General features: G+C 46.7%; 1 protein-coding gene across 2 annotated transcripts in view; it reads left to right on the plus strand.

Annotated features, from left to right (window-relative positions):
- Positions 1-20,556, plus strand: part of LOC126106308 (proteoglycan 4-like) — a 452,483-nt gene that overhangs the window by 72,947 nt on the left and 358,980 nt on the right. For both annotated transcript variants that reach the window (XM_049912527.1, XM_049912528.1), the window contains one exon: positions 10,558-10,694. In XM_049912527.1, the coding sequence (XP_049768484.1) occupies positions 10,563-10,694 (132 nt within the window). In that variant the 5' untranslated portion in view covers positions 10,558-10,562. The remainder of the gene's footprint in view (positions 1-10,557; positions 10,695-20,556) is intronic.

Below are 20,556 nucleotides of genomic sequence, written 5' to 3' on the forward strand. Positions count from 1 at the left end.
AGATTTAAGTGGGTTTGACAGTGGTGGTATAGTCGGCGCACGAGCGACGGGACACAGCCTCTCCGAGGTTGCGATGAAATGAGGATTTTCTCGTACAACCATTTCACGAGTGTAATTGACCTCGGGGAAGATCAGTTTGGATTCCGTAGAAATATTGGAACACGTGAGGCAATACTGACCCTACGACTTATCTTAGAAACTAGATTAAGGAAAGGCAAACCTACGTTTCTAGCATTTGTAGACTTGGACAAAACTTTTGACACCGGTCACTGGCGTACACTGTTTCAAATTCTGAAGGTGGCAGGGGTAAAATACAGGGAGCGAAAGGCTATTTACAATTTGTACAGAAACCAGATGGCAGTTATAAGACTCGAGGGGCATGAAAGGGATCTGTATATTGAGCAAGCAGTGAAAGAAACAAAAGAAAAATTTGGAGTAGGTATTAAAATCCATGGAGAATAAATAAAAACTTTGAGGTTCGCTCATGACATTGTAATTCTGTCAGAGACAGCAAAGGACTTGCAAGAGCAGTTGAACAGAATGGATAGTGTCTTGAAAGGAGGATATAAGATGAAGATCAACAAAAGCAAAACTAGGATAATGGAATGTAGTCTAATTACGTCGGGTGATGCTGAGGGAATTGGTTTAGGAAATGAGACACTTAAAGTAGTAAAGGAGTCTTGCTATTTGGGGAGCAAAATAACTGATGATGGTCGAAGTAGAGAGAGGATATAAAATGTAGACTGGCAATGGCAAGGAAAGCGTTTCTGAAGAAGACAAATTTGTTAACATCGAGTACAGATTTGAGTGTAAGGAAGTCGCTTCTGAAAGTATTTGTATGGAGCGTAGCCGTGTATGGAAGTGAAACATGGACGATAAATAGCTTGGACAAGAAGAGAATAGAAGCTTTTGAAATGTGGTGCTACAGAAGAATGCTGAAGATTAGGTGGGTAGATCACGTAACTAATGAGGAGGTATTGAATAGGATTGGGGAGAAGAGAAGTTTGTGGCACAACTTGACTAGAAGAAGGGATCGGTTGGTAGGACATGTTCTGAGGCATCAAGGAATCACCAATTTAGTATTGGAGGGCAGCGTGGAAGGTAAAAATCGTAGAGGGAGTGTTGTGACTTGGCAAGACAGCCAAGTCACTATGCGAGGATGCCGAAAGGCACGCGTTAAGCTCACGCAGACTGGTGTGAGGTCTGGAACATTACAAGGTTATTAATATAGCAAATAAAGTACGTAGTTGTAGTAATACTTAACTTTATTCCATAATTGGTGTATATCGGTCTGAAGAGCGAATCGCAATATACTGGTAATGGCGCCTTGCTAGGTCGTAGCAAATGACGTAGCTGAAGGCTATGCTAACTATAGTCTCGGCAAATGAGAGCGTAATTTGTCAGTGAACCATCGCTAGCAAAGTCGGCTGTACAACTGGGCCGAGTGCTAGGAAGTGTCTCTAGACCTGCCGTGTGGCGGCGCTCGGTCTGCAATCACTGACAGTGGCGACACGCGGGTCCGACGTACACTAACGGACCGCGGCCGATTTAAAGGCTACCACCTAGCAAGTGTGGTGTCTGGCGGTGACACCACAGGGAGACCAAGAGATGAATACACTAAGCAGATTCAGAAGGATGTAGGTTGCAGTAGTTACTGGGATATGAAGAAGCTTGCCCAGGGTAGAATAGCATGGAGAGCTGCATCAAACCAGTCTCAGGACTGAAGACCACAACAAGAACCGTGAATATCAGGAATCCGGCAAAACATCAAATCTCCGATGTTGCTGAGGCCGGAAAATGGTCCTGCAAGAACGGGACCAACGCCGACTGAAGAGAATCGCCCAGCGTGACAGAAGTGCAACCCTTCCGCTAACTGCTGCAGATTTCAGTGCTGTGCCATCAACAAGTGCAGGTTTGCAAACCATTCAACGAAACATCACCGATATGGCTTTCGGAGCCGAAGGCCCACTCGTGTACCCTAGATGACTGCACGACACACAGCTTTACGCCTTGCCTGGGCGTGTCAACACCGATTTTCGACTGTTGATAACTGGCAACATGTTGCCTCGTCGGACGAGTCTCATTTCTAATTCTATCGAGCGGTAGGAAGAAAGCCTCATGAATCCGTGGACGCTGCATGTCAGCAGGGGACTGTGGAGCGTGTGCAGTTGGAGTGAAATGGGATCCCTGATACGTCTAGATACGTCTCTGAGACGTGACACGTACGTAAGAACCTGCGTCGATTCATGTGCATTGTGGATCCCGACGGACTTGGGCAATTCCAGCAGGTCAATGCGACACCCGACGTCCAGAATTGCTACAGAGTGGCTCCAGGAACACTCTTCCGAGTTTAAACACTTCCGATGGCCACCAAAGTCCCCAGACACAGACGTTATTGAGCGTATGTGGGATGCCTTTTAACGTGCTGTTCAGAATAGATCTCCACCCCCTCGTAGTCTTATGGGTTTATGGACAGCCCTGCAGGATTCACGGTGTCAGTTCCGTCCAGCACTACTTCAGACATTAGTCGAGTCCGTGCCAAGTCGTGTTGTGGCACATCTGCGTGATGAAGGGGGCGCTACAATATTAGACAGGTGTACCAATTTATTTGGCTCTTCGGTGTATCTAGGTATGAAGTCAGGATAGCTGTTGGGAATCTTTGGAGCGTGAGCGACGCCAGTGAACCGTTACTTCAGTACAGTTACCTATTCGTAATGTTTGTGCAAGTCGTCGTTCTCCTGCAGCAGCCTCGGCCGTTGCCAGCTCGGCCACGTTCTGGATTCTAGCTGACGTCCGTCGAGTCAGCTCCGCGTCTGCACGCCCAGCAGGGACGTCAGCGACGCTGGCGGCGACCGGGCGGGTTGCCTGGTGTCTGTAGCCGCGTGCTCCGGTGATGCCCTCCTCACCCCCTGGCAGGTTTCAGCACCCGAAGGCGCCCGGTCGTTGAACACGAACGTGGGCCCTCACGAGGCCCTGTCGGTGGCTTGCGCGTCGAAGTCCGGTACTGGCAGCACTGGGCGATGTGGCGTCGGAAGACAGTTTCTCCATCCGTAGACGGTAGGCGGCGAGAAGAAAGTAGTTCATCAGGTGAAGGCAGCCATCATCTTCGGCTGGTTCATAGACTGTGCTGGAGCCTACTACAGTGCTGTAGTGTAGTGAACACCCTTTCATCCGTACGTGTATTTTTTCATCACTACTAACTTTACGACAGGAGCGGGTATACTGTGGTGTCACCGCCAGACACCACACTTGCTAGGTGGTAGCCTTTAAATCGGGCGCGGGCCGCTAGTATACGTCGGACCCGCGTGTCGCCACTGTCAGTGATTGCAGACCGAGCGCCGCCACACGGCAGGTCTAGAGACAGATCCTAACACTCGCCCCAGTTGTACAGCCGACTTTGCTAGCGAAGCTACACTGACAAATACGCTCTCATTTGCCGAGACGATAGTTAGCATAGCCTTCAGCTACGTCATTTGCTACGACCGAGCAAGGCGCCATTACCAGTTAATATTGAGATGGTAAAACCTGTACAGTCAAGAGCGATGTACACCAATTATGGATTACAGTTAAGTATTCCAAGAGCTTCGAACTTTATTTATTAGACTCAACTCCTTTAACTGTTCCAGACCTCACGCCAGTCTGCGTGAGCTTAACGCGTGCATTTCGGCCTCCTCTAGCTACACGGTGTTGGCTCTTCTGCCAACACAATATATACAATGTAGAAGGCATATTACTATATACATAACTAAGTCTAGACTGGGACTTGGCATCTATTCCACAATGCCAGGTCTTGTAAGCGATGACATCTCGGTCGGCGAAAGATTCGAGTCCAGGTAGGCAGGCATTCTCACATCGGACAATAGCTAGAGTGAACCATCCACTTCCGATAGTCCCTGTGCCAGCATCAAGACTGAAATTAACTCGACATCCATGGAAAAAAATTGGTCCATTGAGTATAACACTTTGTGCGGTTCCATTTATGCCAAGTTTATTTCCGAGGCTTATTATGTGTTTGTAGACAGGTATGCGGTGGCGGCGTTGACGATGCACACGTCGACGAGGCATAGTGCTTCAATGCTGTTGCAGCACTACAGTATCGTAATCATGAAATCGAGTGCTATTACTGTGAATGCCACCCACCGATCCTATTGATCGGCTCATGAAAAGAGCTCGACAGTTGGAGTGTTTGAAGAGAGTCTACGACGCGAAGTTCGGGTCGTAATGACCGCAAGTACCCTCCTCACTCTGCTGCGTTTAGAACTGCTGTGTCAGTCCCTCGCTATGTGCTCTTATAAAATGATGGAGTTTGGGAGCTAACGAATATGCTTGTCTCGCTCCCTCTTTTCTGCTGAGTGCTTATTCCTTACTCGGCAGACAGTGTCGTCGACCTGACCCACTTGCGACGTACTGCCTCGCCTCCTGCATCCTTCTGTGCTCCAGCATGACGTGAATTTACCCGAGGCAATTTCAGTGAGTTTTTATAAAAAAAAATTATCTTATTTCTAACCCCTGCTATTCTGTGCCATAACAATTCTCTGTGGCTACTGGCCACCCGAACTCTCACAATCACGCTCTGTTCGACACACTGTCAGTGTATCACTTTCTCTCTCTCTCTCTCTCTCTCTCTCTCTCTCTCATGTACACTGGTTCTAATTAGTATAGTTATTAGAAAAATTTGTTTGAAATTGAAATATTGCATTACTAAATCGGCAAATATATTTTGTTGTACTATTTCAGTGACGCAAAAAACGAAAGGAAAAGAAATATAGAAAATAAAACCATTCAGAATTTGCAGTCTTCACACACTGTAGCACCATTCTGGTTTTTCTAACACACACAGATATCCTCCTGGAAGATGCCATCCCACGTCGGCGAAGACAAGCACGAAGGGCTGCAGGGTTCGCAGGAGAGCTTCTGTAATGTTTGGATGGTAGGAGACGAGGTACTGGCAGAAGTAAAGCTGTGAGTACCGGGCGTGAGTCGTGCTTCGGTAGCTCCGATGATAGAGCACTTGCCCGCGAAAGGCAAACGTCCCGAGTTCGTGTCTCGGTCCGGCACACAGTTTTAATCTGCCAGGAAGTTTCATATCAGCGGACACTCCGCTGCAGAGTGAAAATCTCATTCTGGAAACATCTCCCAGGCTGTGGCTAAGCCATGTCTCCGCAATATCCTTTCTTTCAGGAGTGCGAGTTCTGCAAGGTTCGCAGGAGAGCTTCTCTAAAGTTTGGTAGGTAGGAGGCGAGGTACTGGCAGAAGTAAAGCAGTCAGTACCGGGCGTGAGTCGTGCTTCGGTAGCTCAGTTGGTAGAGCACTTGCCCGCGAGAGGCGAAGGTCTCGAGTTCGAGTCTCGGTCCGGCACACACTTTTAATCTCCCAGGAAGTTTCAGGGGTGCACGTTGTCCACGGTAATGTTCACGCAGTCCACAGCTGTCACGGTGCCCCCATGGAAGGCCAGGTGTGTGCCCCCCACAGCAAATTACTGCCCCCACCAAACAGAACATGCGGAGCAGTCTTTCGCACAGGTGACTGGGTATTTAGATACAACCGTAGACCCGATGTTGCAAGGAACGTAATATATCTGACCAGGCGACATCTTTCCAGTGCTCCAAGGTCCAGACTCCTTGACACTGTGCGCACTCTATTTTTAATTGAAGATGTCGTTGGGTCAACTTTCGAACACATACGAGTCTGCTGCGGAGCCTCCTGTTCCACAGTGTCTGCTGGAAGGTGTGTTCCGAAGCAGCCTTGTACTCCACCGGTACATCTGTCACCCATTACCGCCTGTGTAACTTCACTGTATGTATACGGCTTCGTCCACGTTCTGTCACAAGGCGTCGATGTCCAACACTTTATCGCTAACGCGTGGTTGTACCATCATTTAACCATCTCCCATTCATGCTCACCACTGTACCACATGACCAAGCCAATCACCTATGACACTTCCAAGATGTTCCTTCCCAAGCACTGGGCTACAGCAATGTGTCCCTTGTCAAAGTCACTTACGTCTCAGGATTTACCTCTCTATGCCCTCATATCCTCACACTACTGACCATTAAAATTGCTACACCAACAAGAGCTGCGTATGATAAACGGGTATTCATTGGACAAACATATTATACTAGAGCTGACATGTGATTACATTTTCATGCAATTTGGGTGCATAGATCCTGAGAAATCAGTACCCAGAACAACCACCTCTGGCCGTAATAACGGCCTTGATAGGCCTGGGCATTGAGTCAAACAGAGCTTGGATGGCGTGTACAGGTACAGCTGCCCACGCAGCTTCAACACGATACCACAGTTCATCAAGAGTAGTCACTGGCTTATTGTGACGAGCCAGTTGCACGGCCACCATTGACCAGACGTTTTCAATTGGTGAGAGATCTGGAGAATGTGCTGGTCAGGGCAGCAGTCGAACATTTCATGTATCCACAAAGGCCCGTACAGGACCTGCAACATGCGGTCGCGCATTATCCTGCTGAAATGTAGGGTTTCGCAGGGATCGAATGAAGGGTAGAGCCACGGGTCGTAACACAACTGAAATGTAACGTCCACTGTTCAAAGTGCCGTCAGTGCAAACAAGAGGTGACCGAGACGTGTAACCAATGGCACCCCATCCCATCACGCCGGGTGATACGCCAGTATGGCGGTGACGAATACACGCTTCCAATGTGCGTTCACCGCGACGTCGCCAAACACGGATTCGACCATCATGATGCTGTAAACAGAACCTAGATTCATCAGAAAAAATCACGTTTTCTCATTCGTGCACCCAGGATCGTCGTTGAGTACACACGATAAACCGCAATCGCGATAGGCTACAATCCGACCCTTATCAAAGTCGGGAACGTGATGGATGATACGTATTTCTCCCCCTTACACGAGGAATCACAACAACGTTTCACCAGGCAACGGCGATCAACTGCTGTTCGTGTATGAGAAATCGGTTGGAAACTTTCCTCATGTCAGCACGTTGTAGGTGTCGGCACCGGTGCCAACTTTGTGTGAATGCTCTGAAAAGCTAATCATTTGCATATCTCAGCATCTTCTCCCTGTCGGTTAAATTTCGCGTCTGTAGCACGTCATCTTCGTGGTGTAGCAATTTTAATGGCCAGTAGTGGAAATATTCCCCATTTCGTCTCCGCTCTGCTTATACACTGTGACGACAAAAGTCATGGGATACCTGCTTTACCGTGTCTGACCCCCAGCGTAGTGCAGCAATTCGACCTCGCATGGGTTCAACAAGTCGTTTGATGTGCCCTGTAGAGATACTGAGACATAATGCCTCTGCAGCTCTCAATAACTGCGAAACTGTCGCCGGTGCAGGATTTTATGCACCAACTGACCTCCCAATAACGTCCCATGTCGTGCGATCTGGGAGGCGAAATTCGCTCGGATTCTCCAGAATGTTGTTCAGATCAATTGCGAAAAACTTTGGCCTGGTTTCGTGGTACATTGTCCTCCATAAAAATTCCATCGTTCTTTCGAACGTGAACTCCATGAATGGCTGCAAATAGTCTCCAGGTAGCCGAACATAAGCATTGCCAGTCAATGATCAGTTCAGTTGCACTACAGGGCCCAGTCCATTCCATGTAAGCAGAGTCCATATCATTATAGAACCACTACTCTCTTTCAAATTCTGAAGGCGGCAGGGGTAAAATACAGGGAGCGAAAGGCTATTTAAAATTTGTACAGAAACCAGATGGCAGTTATAATAGTCGAGGGGCGTGAAAGGGGAGCGGTGGTTGAGAAGGGAGTGAGACAGGGTTGTAGCCTCTCCCCCATGTTATTCAATCTGTATATTGAGCAAGCAGTAGAGGAAACAAAAGAAAAATTCGGAGTAGGTATTAAAATCCATGGAGAAGAAATAAAAACTTTGAGGTTCGCCGATGACATTGTAATTCTGTCAAAGACAGCAAAGGACTTGGAAGAGCAGATGAATGGAATGGACAGTGTCTTGAAAGGAGGATATAAGATGAACATTAACAAAAGGAAAACGAGGATAATGTAACGTAGTCAAATTAAGTCGGGTGATGCTGAGGGAATTAGATTAGGAAATGAGGCACTTAAAGTAGTAAAGGAGTTTTGCTATTTGGGGAGCAAAATAACTGATGATGGTCGAAGTAGAGAGGGTATAAAATGTAGACTGGCAATGGCAAGTAAAGCGTTTGTGAAGAAGAGAAATTTGTTAACATCGAGTATAGATTTGAGTGTAAGGAAGTCGCTTCCGAAAGTATTTGTATGGAGTGTAGCCGTGTATGGAAGTGAAACATGGAGAATAAATAGTTTGGACAAGAAGAGAATAGAAGCTTTCGAAATGTGGTGCTACAGAAGAATGTTGAAGATTCGATGGGTAGATCACATAACTAATGAGGGGGTATTGAATAGGATTGGGGAGAAGAGGAGTTTGTGGCACAACTTGACAAGAAGAAGGGACCGGTTGGTAGGACATGTTCTGAGGCATCAAGGGATCACCAATTTAGTATTGGAGGGCAGCGTGGAGGGTAAAAATCGTAGAGGGAGACCAAGAGATGAATACAGTAAGCAGATTCAGAAGGATGTAGGTTGCAGTACGTACTGGGAGATGAAGCAGCCTGCACAGGATAGAGTAGCATGGAGAGCAGCGTCAAACCAGTCTCAGGACTGAAGACAACAACAACAACAACCATTATGGAACCACCACTAGAATGCACTGCGCCTTGCTGACAACTTGGGTCCGTGGCTTCATGGGCTCTGCGCCACGGTCTAGTCCTACCGTCAGCTTTACCAACTGAAATCGGCACTCGTTTGGCCAGGAATGGTTTTCCAGTCGTTTGGGGGTCCAACCGATATGGTCACGAGCCCGGGAGAGGCGCTGCAGAGGATGCCGCGCTGTTATGAAAGGCATCCGCGTCGGTTGTCTGCTGCCATAGCCCAGTGATGTCGAATTTCGCCACACTCTCCTAATGGATACGTTCGTCGTACGTCCTACAGTGATTTCGTGCGCTTGCGTCACGCAGTGCTGTTTGTCTGTTAGCCCCGACAACTCTACGCAGACGCCGCTGGTCTCGGTCGTTAAGTGAAGGCCGTGTGACACTGCGTTGTCTGTCGTGAGAGGTGATGGCTGAAGTCTGATAACCTCGGCACACTCTTGACACTGCGGATTGCGGAGAATTGAAATCCCTAACGATTCTGGAATGGAAAATCTGATGAGTGTAGCTCGAACTACCATTCCGCAGCCACAATCACGTGTGAAATCTTTTCACGTGAATCACGTGAGTACCAATGACAGCTCCGCCAACGCGCGGCCCTTTTATACCTCGTGCCTTCAATAGCTACTACCGGCAACTGTTTGCGTGCACATCGCAGTCCCACGGCTTTGGTCACCTCTGAATGTACTTCCTTACTGCACCACATACCTGCAGTGCTGTCAGGCGGCATTAATTCTAGCAGTGAGCAGTGGTAATAATGAACAGTATTAGCAATCAGCAGTGGTAATAATGAACATTAGTTTTGCATACACAAGCTATAAAATGGCACCCCTTCGGCGGAGCTGTCATTTACACTCAGGTGATATACAGGGCTATTACAAATGATTGAAGCGATTTAATAAATTCACTGTAGCTCCATTCATTGACATATGGTCACGACACACTACAGATACGTAGAAAAACTCATAAAGTTTTGTTCGGCTGAAGCCGCACTTCAGGTTTCTGTCGTCAAAGCGCTCGAGAGCGCAGTGAGACGAAATGGCGACAGGAGCCGAGAAAGCGTATGTCGGCTTCAAATGCACTCACATCAGTCAGTCATAGTGCAACGACACTTCAGGACGAAGTTCAACAAAGATCCACCAACTGCTAACTCCATTCGGCGATGGTATGCGCAGTTTAAAGCTTCTGGATGCCTGTGTGAGGGGAACTCAACGGGTCGGCCTGCAGTGAGCGAAGAAACGGTCGAACGCGTGCGGGCAAGATTCACGCGTAGCCCGCGGAAAATTGGCCCATGCCACAACTGGAGACCGACAGCGCCGACTTCATCTTTCAACAGGATGGTGCTCCACCGCACTTCCATCATGATGTTCGACATTTCTTAAACAGGAGATTGGAAAACCGATGGATCGGTCGTGGTGGAGATCACGATCAGCAATTCATGTCATGGCCTCCACGCTCTCCCGACTCAACCCCACGCGATTTCTTTCTGTGAGGTTATGTGAAAGATTCAGTGTTTAAACCTCATCTACCAAGAAACGTGCCAGAACTGCGAGCTCGCATCAACGATGCTTTCGAACTCATTGATGGGGACATGCTCCGCCGAGTGTGAGACGAACTTGATTATCGGCTTGATGTCTGCCGAATCACTAAAGGGGCGCATATCGAACATTTGTGAATGCCTAAAAAAACTTTTTGAGTTTTTGTATCTGTGTGCAAAGCATTTTGAAAATATCTCAAATAATAAAGTTATTGTAGAGCTGTGAAATCGCTTCAATCATTTGAAATAATCCTGTATATATATATGCTCTACTGATATAAATGGAAGCTGTTTATGTGTGGTGGTCACTGGTTTATTTTGTGGTTACAGAGACCATGCGACCTAGCGAGTGTCCTGTAGTGGAGCGACGTGTCGACATCCCCATCAAGTGCAAGGAGCTGGAGCTGGAACTGCTCAAGAGCTGCGTGGAGCACACGGCCGTCGTGGTCATCAACAGGCTCCACCAGGTAAGCTCGCCACAGCACTTCCTGGCGCAGCATAAGCCCACTCCAGGTACTGGCAGCTACTTTGAAACATCATACACCAACATGCATTGTTTATCAACTCTGAAAGCAGTATTTGTTTCAGAACTTGTTTGCTATACTAGGTACATGGAGATCACTTTTGGCACTCGTTATGGGGGCCGTATCATTCGGCCAGTTCATTATATTTAGTCTCTCAGAACGCTATGTATTTTGTGGTCACCATAAGAGTTCATCACGGTCATTTTATTTTGATGAAAGATAAAATCACTGAACTATATTTTAGGAACGCCGATTTCGGTTAACTGGATATGGGTCAACAAGGTGTTGCTCAGTATCTTGGTATTATCTTTGCATTGGACTACGTTTGTTTCTCCCATTCAGTAGGCATCAGCTTGCCAATAATGTCTGTTTTTGTATCAGTGCTGATACAAACATTGTTTCATAATATGCAAGCTCTGGCTCCGAGCAGCTACAGAATAAAACTCAGTTGAAGCAAGAATTTCTAGTACCTACATTGCCAATCTACCTGTAAACCGTGCCAAACAAGTAGCAAATCTGCAGCCATTGTTTTACTGGAGAAAGAGAAGAGGCGTTCATCCAAGACAAGGTGCAGTGAAAGCACAGCACTGGCAATGGCTAGGGACCACCGAGTGAGTGTGCCCTGGAAACCCGACGCCGGCAGGCCTGGGTGAAGCAGTCAGGTGTCACATGGGTCACGTGTCATGGCTGTCACAGGGTATGGGAACCATGTCTGATGAGCTACCGAGCGAGGTCGCGCATTGCTTGGGACACTGCAGTGGCATTCGCGAGGACGACGGTTCAAACCCGCATCTGGCCATCCTGATTGGGGGGGCGGGGAGGGGGGGGTTTCCACGATTTCCTGTAATCGCTTCGGGAAAATGCCGGGATGGTTTCTGTGAATGGGCACCGCCGACTTCCTTCCCTCATCCGATAGGGCCGATGACCTCGCTGCTTGGTCCCCTTCTGAATCGACCGACCAATCTTGTGAGCCGTGAGCACCTTGTGCCGTGAGCCGTGGCAGTTGAGAGCTGTGAGGAATGAGAGTCCTGAACAGACCTGAACCGCGATGGTCCAGGAGTCACAGTGGGGCTGTGAGTCGCGGGCAAGGTCTCGACTCCAGGCAGGATTTTAAGTTACAGGCATACTCTTGAATAAAAGGCAGGGCCCCAGTTAGGGGGGATAAGAGCCCGGGGGTTGGGGTCCAGAGTTGAACGGAGGTCGTCAGTCGTAGGGCAGCTTTGCTTAATTTTCCAACATGTCGTTATGCTAGTTATCCGATGGGAAACATACCTGTGTGTAGCTTCCTCATGCTGTGTTACCTATCCTAGGTATTTTAACCGAGTAACACTTAATTAATTTGGTTGTTTTGAGCTGAACATCCACAGGCAGACAGGATCAGAATGACGATGTCAAAGTAGCAATGCGTGATTCCGTTCTAGTCATTCTAATATACACCACTCTTAGAGAAAACTGCACATTTGAATCACTCCAGAGTCGGGAGATGAGTAGAACAGTGCTCTTAGACCCAGCAGCGCCCTTTTGTGTGTTACTGGAGACATCAAGGTAACAGTTCGTGGCCAGATTTAGGGGAACACAACTGGGGCTTCAGCCCAACGTCCCGCAAGAGAGAGACTGAGTGTGTGAGAGAGAGACAGAGAGAGAGAGGGGGGGGGGGGCAGTTTTCAAATGATACCAAATAATATACAAAATTGCATTTCAAAAAAAAACTTAGTTAACCCTTTAGTATGTCAACCAGCCCTGATAAGCAGGTGCCATTTTGCACTGGCATTTTAATGGGTACGCCAGTGGCAGATTGGGGAAGTATTCTACTTCCGACTCGAAAATATAGTTGACGGTAATATAAGTCTATTTTGTACACGTAATTAGATACGCAAATAATTATTTTTTTGAAACAACTAAATTATATCAGTTATTCATGTACCTCACTGCATAAAAGAAATACGAAATAAATAATTACACTCCTCGCCATTAAAATTGCTACGCCACGAAGAAGACGTGCTACAGAGCCAAATTTAACCCACAACAACAAGATGCTGTGATATGAAAAATGATTCCTGTTTCAGAGCATTCACACAAGGTTGGCGCCGGTGGCGACACCTACAACGTGCTGACATGAAGAAAGTTTATAACCCATTTCTCATATACAGACAGCAGTTGACCGGCGTTGCCTGGTGAAACCTCGTTGTGATGCCTCGTCTAAGGAGGAGAAATGCGTACCATCACGTTTACGACTTTGATAAAGGTCGGATTGTAGCCTATCGCGATTGCGGTTTATCGTGTGTACTCAACGACGATCCTGAGTGCACGAATGAGAAAACGTGATTTTTTCTGGATGAATCTAGGTTCTGTTTACAGCATCATGATGGTCGCATCCGTGTTTGGCGACATCGCGGTGAATGCACATTGGAAGCGTGTATTCGTCATCGCCATACTGGCGTATCACCCCGCGCGATGGTAAGGAGTGCCATTGGTTACACGTCTCGGTCACCTCTTGTTCACATTGACGGCAAATTTGAACAGTGGACGTTACGTTTCAGATGTGTTACGACCCGTGGCTGAACCCTTCATTCGATCCCTGCGAAACCCTACATTTCAGCAGGATAATGCACGACCGCGTGTTACTGGTCCTGTACGGGCCTTTCTGGATACAGAAAATGTTCGACTGCTGCCCTGGCCAGCCCATTCTCCAGATCTCCTACCAACTGAAGACGTCTGGTCAATAGTGGCCGAGCAACTGGCTCGTCACAATACGCCAGTGACTACTCTTGATGAACTGTGGTATCGTGTTGAAGCTGTATGGGCAGCTGTACCTGTACACGCTCTGTTCGACTCAATGCCCAGGCGTATCAAGGCCGTTATTACGGCCAGTGGTGGTTGTTCTCGGTACTGATTTTACAGGATCTATGCACCCAAATTGCGAGAAAATGTAATCACATGTCAGTTCTAGGATAATATATTTGTCCGATGAATACCCGTATATCATCTGCATTTCTTCTTGGTGTAACAATTTTAATGGCCAGTAGTGTAATTAATTTCTGTAAAAATCGAAGAATATCAGTTAACTGCATATTATTATTTATTTGGGTTGACCATTGTATAAGGAGAAAATAATCACAATGAGGCACTGAAGACTGATGCGCGTCTTCCCCGTACGGTCGGTCGTTGCGTTAGCAAGTGTCCCCCTCGTGCATGCTTGCTGCAGGGAATCTGAGACGTTCAAGAAACATTATCTTAAGCGAGTCTAGGAACATAGTGCAACAAATGTAAATTCTTCTATCTTCTCAGTTTGTATGAACAAAGAAATGGTTCAAATGGCTCTGAGCACTATGGGACTCAACATCTTAGGTCATCGGTCCCCTAGAACTTAGAACTACTTAAACCTAACTAACCTAAGGACATCACATACATCCATGCCCGAGGCAGGATTCGAACCTGCGACAGTAGCGTTCGCGCGGTTCCAGACTGTAGCGCCTAGAACCGCTCGGCCACTCCAGCCGGCTTGTATGAACACATCTAATTACTTTTACATTAATATTGTGATCTCTAATATGAATACAGTTACTCAGTAGGGTATAGTACGTAGCTTTTCTATTCCTTTCATTTTCCATGTGTACTCATAACCCCTTTTTGTGTTCTCATAACCCCATACACCATCTCGTTTAACTGAGTTCGTTAATTTTAGGGTTCCGTACCTAATGGGTGTAAACGGAACACTTACGGGGCCACTTGTTCGTCCATCCAGCTGTCTGTCTCCCTCTGTCTGTGTTAAGAACACTTCTTCTCAGGAACAAGTAGACGTATCAAGTTGCAATTTGTCATATATTAAGTTCTACGGTGCTTTGGCGATTTAAAAAGTGAAAATTCTAAGTCATTGTAATCAAAAGATACAACTATTTATATCACATACAGTATGTGGTCAAAAGTATCCGGACACCTGGCTGAAAATTAATTAAAAATTCGTGGCGCCCTCCATCGGTCATGCTGGAATTCAGTATGCTGTTGGCCCAGCTTTAGCCTTGATAGCAGCTTCCACTCTTCGCAGGTATATGTTCAGACAGGTGCTGGAAGGTTTCTTGGGGAATGGCAGCCCATTGTTCACGGAGTGCTGTACTGAGGAGAGGTATTCATATCGGTCGGTGAGGCCTGGCATGAAGTCGGAATTCCAAACATCCCAAAGGTGCTCTATAGGATTCAGGTCAGGACTCTGTGCAGGCTACAGGCCGGTCCATTACAGGGATGTTATTGTCGTGTAACCACTCCGCCACAGGCCGAGCACTATGAACAGGTGCTCGATCGTGTTGGTTGATGCAATCGCCATTCCCGAATTGTTCTTCAACAGTGGGTGCTTAGTGCCACGCAAAACAACAAGGTGTGCAAGCCCCCTCTATGAAAAACACGACCACACCGTAACACCATGGCCTCCGAATTTTACTGTTGGCATTACGCGCTTTGGCAGATGACGTTCACCGGGCATTCGCCATACCCACACCCTGCATCGGATCGCCACATTGTGTACTGTGATTCGTCACTCCACACAACATTTTACCACTGTTCAGTCGTCCCATGTTTACACTCCTTACAGCAAGCGAGGCGTCGTTTGGCATTTACCATGAAATCCATGTTTCCTCACATCCGGCCTAACTGTCATAGTACTTGCAGTGTCTCCTGATGCAGTTTGGAATTCGTGTGTGATGGTCTGGACAGATGTCTGCCTATTACACATTACGACCCTCTTCGACTGTCGGCGGTCTCTGTCAGTCAACACACGAGGTCGGCCTGTACGCTTTTGTGCTGTACGTGTCCCTTCACGTTTCCACTTCACTATCAAATCGGAAACAGTGGACGTAGGGATGTTTAGGAAATCTCGCGTACAGACGTATGGCACAAGTGACACCCAATCACCTGACCACGTTTGAAGTCCGTGGGTTCCGCGAAGCGCCCCATTCTGCTCTCTCACGATGTCTAATGACTACTGAGGTCTCTGGTGTGGAGTACCTGGCAGTAGGTGGCAGCACAATGCACCTGATACGAAAAACGTATGTTTTTGGGGGTGTCCGGATACTTTTGGTCACATAGTCAAAACCTGCAGGATACGTACCATCGACGTAAAATCAGTAAAATTGTCCATGAAGCGAGGGTTCACAGTACAACGAAAGGAAAAAATGCTGAAACTACGAAAGCCATTGTGGACGGTTATTCCGAAATCAAAGGACTTCTAACCAGTATATCTTCTGATAAGGAGTAGGAAGGGATCATGATCAATGAAGTAACGCATCTTCTGGAAAAGATGAGTGGTCTCAAAACAGCTCTATTTGCCATTTTTTTGGATCGACATTTTATAGCAATTCAGTGCTACAAGTGAGATGCTGGAGGACCCGAAAATGAATCTTGAATCTACGATGGGTACATAGGAACCATTGAAATTGTTTGTTGAATCTAAAAGAGATGAATTTGATAAATACCAAGACACGGCGAAAGGATTGTCAAATACTGATACAGTGGCGTACCAGAAGTACGAATGTGAGGTTGAATCCGCTCGATTATATTAAGTACAAGAGGATGATGCTTATCTGCCACCAGAAGAGATGTTTGAAGTGTCAGGTTTTATCCCAGTGCTCGATCAACTGTGCGTCTCTCTTACTGAACGATTGCATGCATACGATGCTGTCCGTTCGATATTCAGATTTCTCGTCTGCTGCTGCAGAAGAATTGGTAAAGTTTCACAGGCGATTTAGAATCGGTTTTGATAGTGAATTGGTCCAGTTTGTATCGTTAACAGAAATGGTTCAAATGGCTCTGAGCACTATGCGACTTAACTTATGAGGTCATCAGTCGCCTAGAACTTAGAACTAATTAAACCTAACTAACCTAAGGACATCACACACATGCATTCCCGAGGCAGGATTGGAACCTGCGACCGTAACGGTCACGCGGTTCCAGACTGTAGCGCCTAGAATCGCTCGCCCACTCCGGCCGGCTATAGTTAACACAATTATACAAAACGGAGTATCAAAAAGGCCACTCTAAAGAGCTTAGTACTATCAGATACTTGACGATCAAAACTTCAGAGCTACATTTCCAAACACTGATATTAAACTGACAATATGGTTGGTACTGATGGGCTCTTTTTGTAAAATGAAAATTGTAAACAATTGCTGAGAACTACGATGAAGTAAAACCGCCAATCAAAACTATCCCTGCTCAGCACTGAGAGTGATTTGCTGCTGGAGCTGGATTTCAGCGAAATCATCAATTACTTTTCGTGAAAACAAGTTCGCAAGGTTCCATTCATTAACGTCATATCTCAATTTGCTTTACAAAAAAAAAAAAAAAAAAAGCGAATAGCCCATCTGAGGACGATGTTTCAATTTCAGTTCTTCGTTCTTTTCTTTTCTTCCAATATGGCTTCATCTGTTCACTGCGTTTCTTCTTGCTGTCTTCAGATGCTTTTGAACCAGTCTTTTTAGCTACTCTGCCTTTCAATCCTTTCGGTTTCAGCATTTTTATATTGTTTCTCTCTAAATCCTTTTTTCACTTCGTTGACCCAACTTTTTGTGGACTTATTACCCTACAAATATTTGAAAATCTGATTAGTTAATCTACTGTCTTGCATTCGAAACAGATGCCCGAAAAACATGAGTCTTATTTTTCTCATTACGTTTGAAATATTTTCTATATTTTGGTATACGAGGTGTGATTGGAAAGTTTTAAGAATGGGCTTGTACTTGTACAATGGTGGTACTTCCGTGCTACTGTGATGCAGCTCCTTCAAAATAGTCCCCTTCTGACTGAACACCCCGACTCCACCTGTGTTTCCACTTTTCGAAACACTCCTGGAATTTTTTTTTTTTTCTGAAGTGTGTTAAGGATGCTCTCCGTATTTGCCCGGATGTCTTCAGTCGAGTCAAATCGCATCCCTTTAAGTGAAAATTTCAGTTTAGGGAACAGGTAGAAGTCCGCAGGCGCCAAATCGGGGGAATATGGCGGTTGAGGAAGCACAGGAATTTTGAACTTGGTCAAAAATTCAACGATGGAGAAGGCACGATGAGCTGGAGCACTGTCATGGTGTAGCACCCAACTCCTGTCTCTCCACAGTGCAAGCATTTTCTTCCAGACCTTTTAACGCAAGCGCTCAAGGACACATTTGTAGTATTCCTGGTTAATTGTCTGTTCTCCAGGTGTAAATTCATGATGCACAATACCGGTAGAATCGAAAAAAGTCACCAACATTGTCTTGACCTTCGACCAACTATGCCGTGCTTTTTTCAGTCATAGTGAGCCTGGAGTCTTCCACTGCGAAGACTGCACTTTGGTTTCCGGACGATATCCATATACCCACGACTCGTCACCTGTAATTACCCTATTTAACAAATCTGGGTCATTTTTAGTCCGATTAATCAGTTCTTGGCACACTCCAAGTCGGTATTGTCTCTGGTCACGTGACAACAAATACGGAATGAATTTTGTGAACACTCGACGCATGTTCAGATCTTCCGTTAAAATTTACTGAACAGCATAGAAACTTGAAAGTCTCTTCGGGTTTGCTGCCCGATCCTAAAATCAACTTGACTCGATATTTCGGCGATCCAACTGGTCGCCATCTTCAGGAAAATGCTGCTTCTGCTGATGAGTCCCGCTGAGAACTGACGCCAGGCTGCAAATCGACGTCCTATATAGGCCACCGTTCAGTACACGGCGCATGCGCCACCCATCACAGTTGCTGCCCTCCAAGACAGGGAGGTGGCGCCTCCCTTAGTGGAACACTGCTGGCAGCGATATATCGCACTCAGGGCCGCACTGAAGGACGTTCAATTTTGATGCGAGGTAATACAGGATTCCACGTCTTGCTAAGAGGAAACCCGCTGTCTCTGTTGATTAAATTATCCGCCAACCTAATTTCAATCGCCTCTTTATAGACACTGTTGCAAAAACCGAAGTGTTGGCAACTACCACAGTTTCATCAAATTTCATACTGTGACCCTCATTTAAGCAGTGTTCTGCTACTGCCGATTTTTCCGGCTGTTGTAGCCTCGTATGACGGCTATGTTCCACACGCCTGTCATGCACTGTGCGAATCGAGCGGCCAATATAAGCTTTCCCACATTGAAATAGAATTTTTGTACACACCAGGTTTCCTAAGCCCCAAATCATCCTTCACAGAGCCGAGCAGTGCCCTAATCTTAGAAGTTGGACGGACCACACTCTTAATGTTAAAATCCCTCAAAATTCGTCCAATCTTAAACAATAAGCCTCTAGCATAAGGAAGAAAGGCCACCGATCTGTGTTCCTCTTCATACACCTCCGGAGATGGCCCAAACTCCAAACGCAGGCCGAGCGGTTCTGGGTGCTTCAGTCCGGAACCGCGTGACTGCTACGATCGCAGGTTCGAATCCTGTCTCGGGCATGGATGTATGTGATGTCAAATGGTTCAAAGGGCTCTGAGCACTATGGGACTTAACATCTGAGGTCACCAGTCCCCTAGAACTTAGAACTACTTAAACCTAACTAACCTAAGGACATCACACACATCCATGCCCGAGGCAGGATTCGAACCTGCAACCGTAGTGGTCGCGCGGTTCCAGACTGTAGCGCCTAGAACCGCTCGGCCACTCCGGCCGGCTTGTATGAACACATCTAATTACTTTTATATTAATATGGTGATCTAAAAATGCACGCGTTTTAGCTCACGCAGGCTGGCGTGAGGAAGGAAGGACTATACTGACGTGAGGTCTGGAACATGACAAGGAATTAGAATTCAGAAAGCGGACGTAATTAGTTTTATACTTAACTTTAATCCATTAATGATGAACGTCGCTCTTGACGGCACATGAGTCACAATATTACCTGCTCAGAAGACATAGTAACTGAATATGGCGCCTTGCTAGGTCGTAGCAAATGACGTAGCTGAAGGCTATGCTAAACTGTCGTCATGCAAATGAAAGCGTATGTACGCAGTGAACCATCGCTAGCAAAGTCGGCTGTACAACTGGGGCGAGTGCTAGGGAGTCTCTCTAGACTAGACCTGCAGTGTGGTGGCGCTCGGTCTGCAATCACTGATAGTGGCGACACGCGTGTCCAACGTATACTAACGGACTGCGGCCGATTTAAAGGCTACCACTTAGCAAGTGTGGTGTCTGGCGGTGACACCACATTATGTTTTCAACGCGTAGACTGTCCGGAGTTGCCGAGCGGTTCTACGCGCTACAGTCTGGAGCCGCGCAACCGCTACGGTCGCAGGTTCGAATCCTGCCTCGAGCATGGCTGTGTGTGATGTCCTTAGGTTAGCTAGGTTTAAGTAGTTCTAAGTTCTAGGGGACTGATGACCTCAGCAGTTAAGTCGCATAGTGCTGAGAGCCATTTTTCAACGGCGTAATTAAAAGGCTATTTTAAACATACCAACACAGAGTGGTATTCGCAAGGACGGACAGACTCAGAGAGACGGGAGAGGAAGGATCCGTGGTAATAGTATTAACCTGCATAACTCCAGGGTTAACGAACATCACTTGGGACTGTACACATATGTAGCTACTTTATTTACTGTTGTTTTGGACGGACATTTTACTTGCCTAACATTGGTTGGTTTGAGAATGGGTATAGCCAGAAACCGGTCACCGACTAAGCAAACACCCATTTTAGTTCCAGTTCTGGCTGTCTCTTTTTGCATCATATAGTGTTAAACGTTTTGACAGATTCCTGAAAAACTGACCTTTTTCCAACACAGAGTGAACATTAATAAAACCGACAAACTAGAGGGACAGATTCTGCCGTGTGTCCATGTGTGTTGCACGCTGTGTGCTTCACG

The sequence above is a fragment of the Schistocerca cancellata genome, chromosome 10 (genome assembly GCF_023864275.1).
Source record: "Schistocerca cancellata isolate TAMUIC-IGC-003103 chromosome 10, iqSchCanc2.1, whole genome shotgun sequence".
Taxonomy (NCBI): Eukaryota; Metazoa; Arthropoda; class Insecta; order Orthoptera; family Acrididae; genus Schistocerca; species Schistocerca cancellata.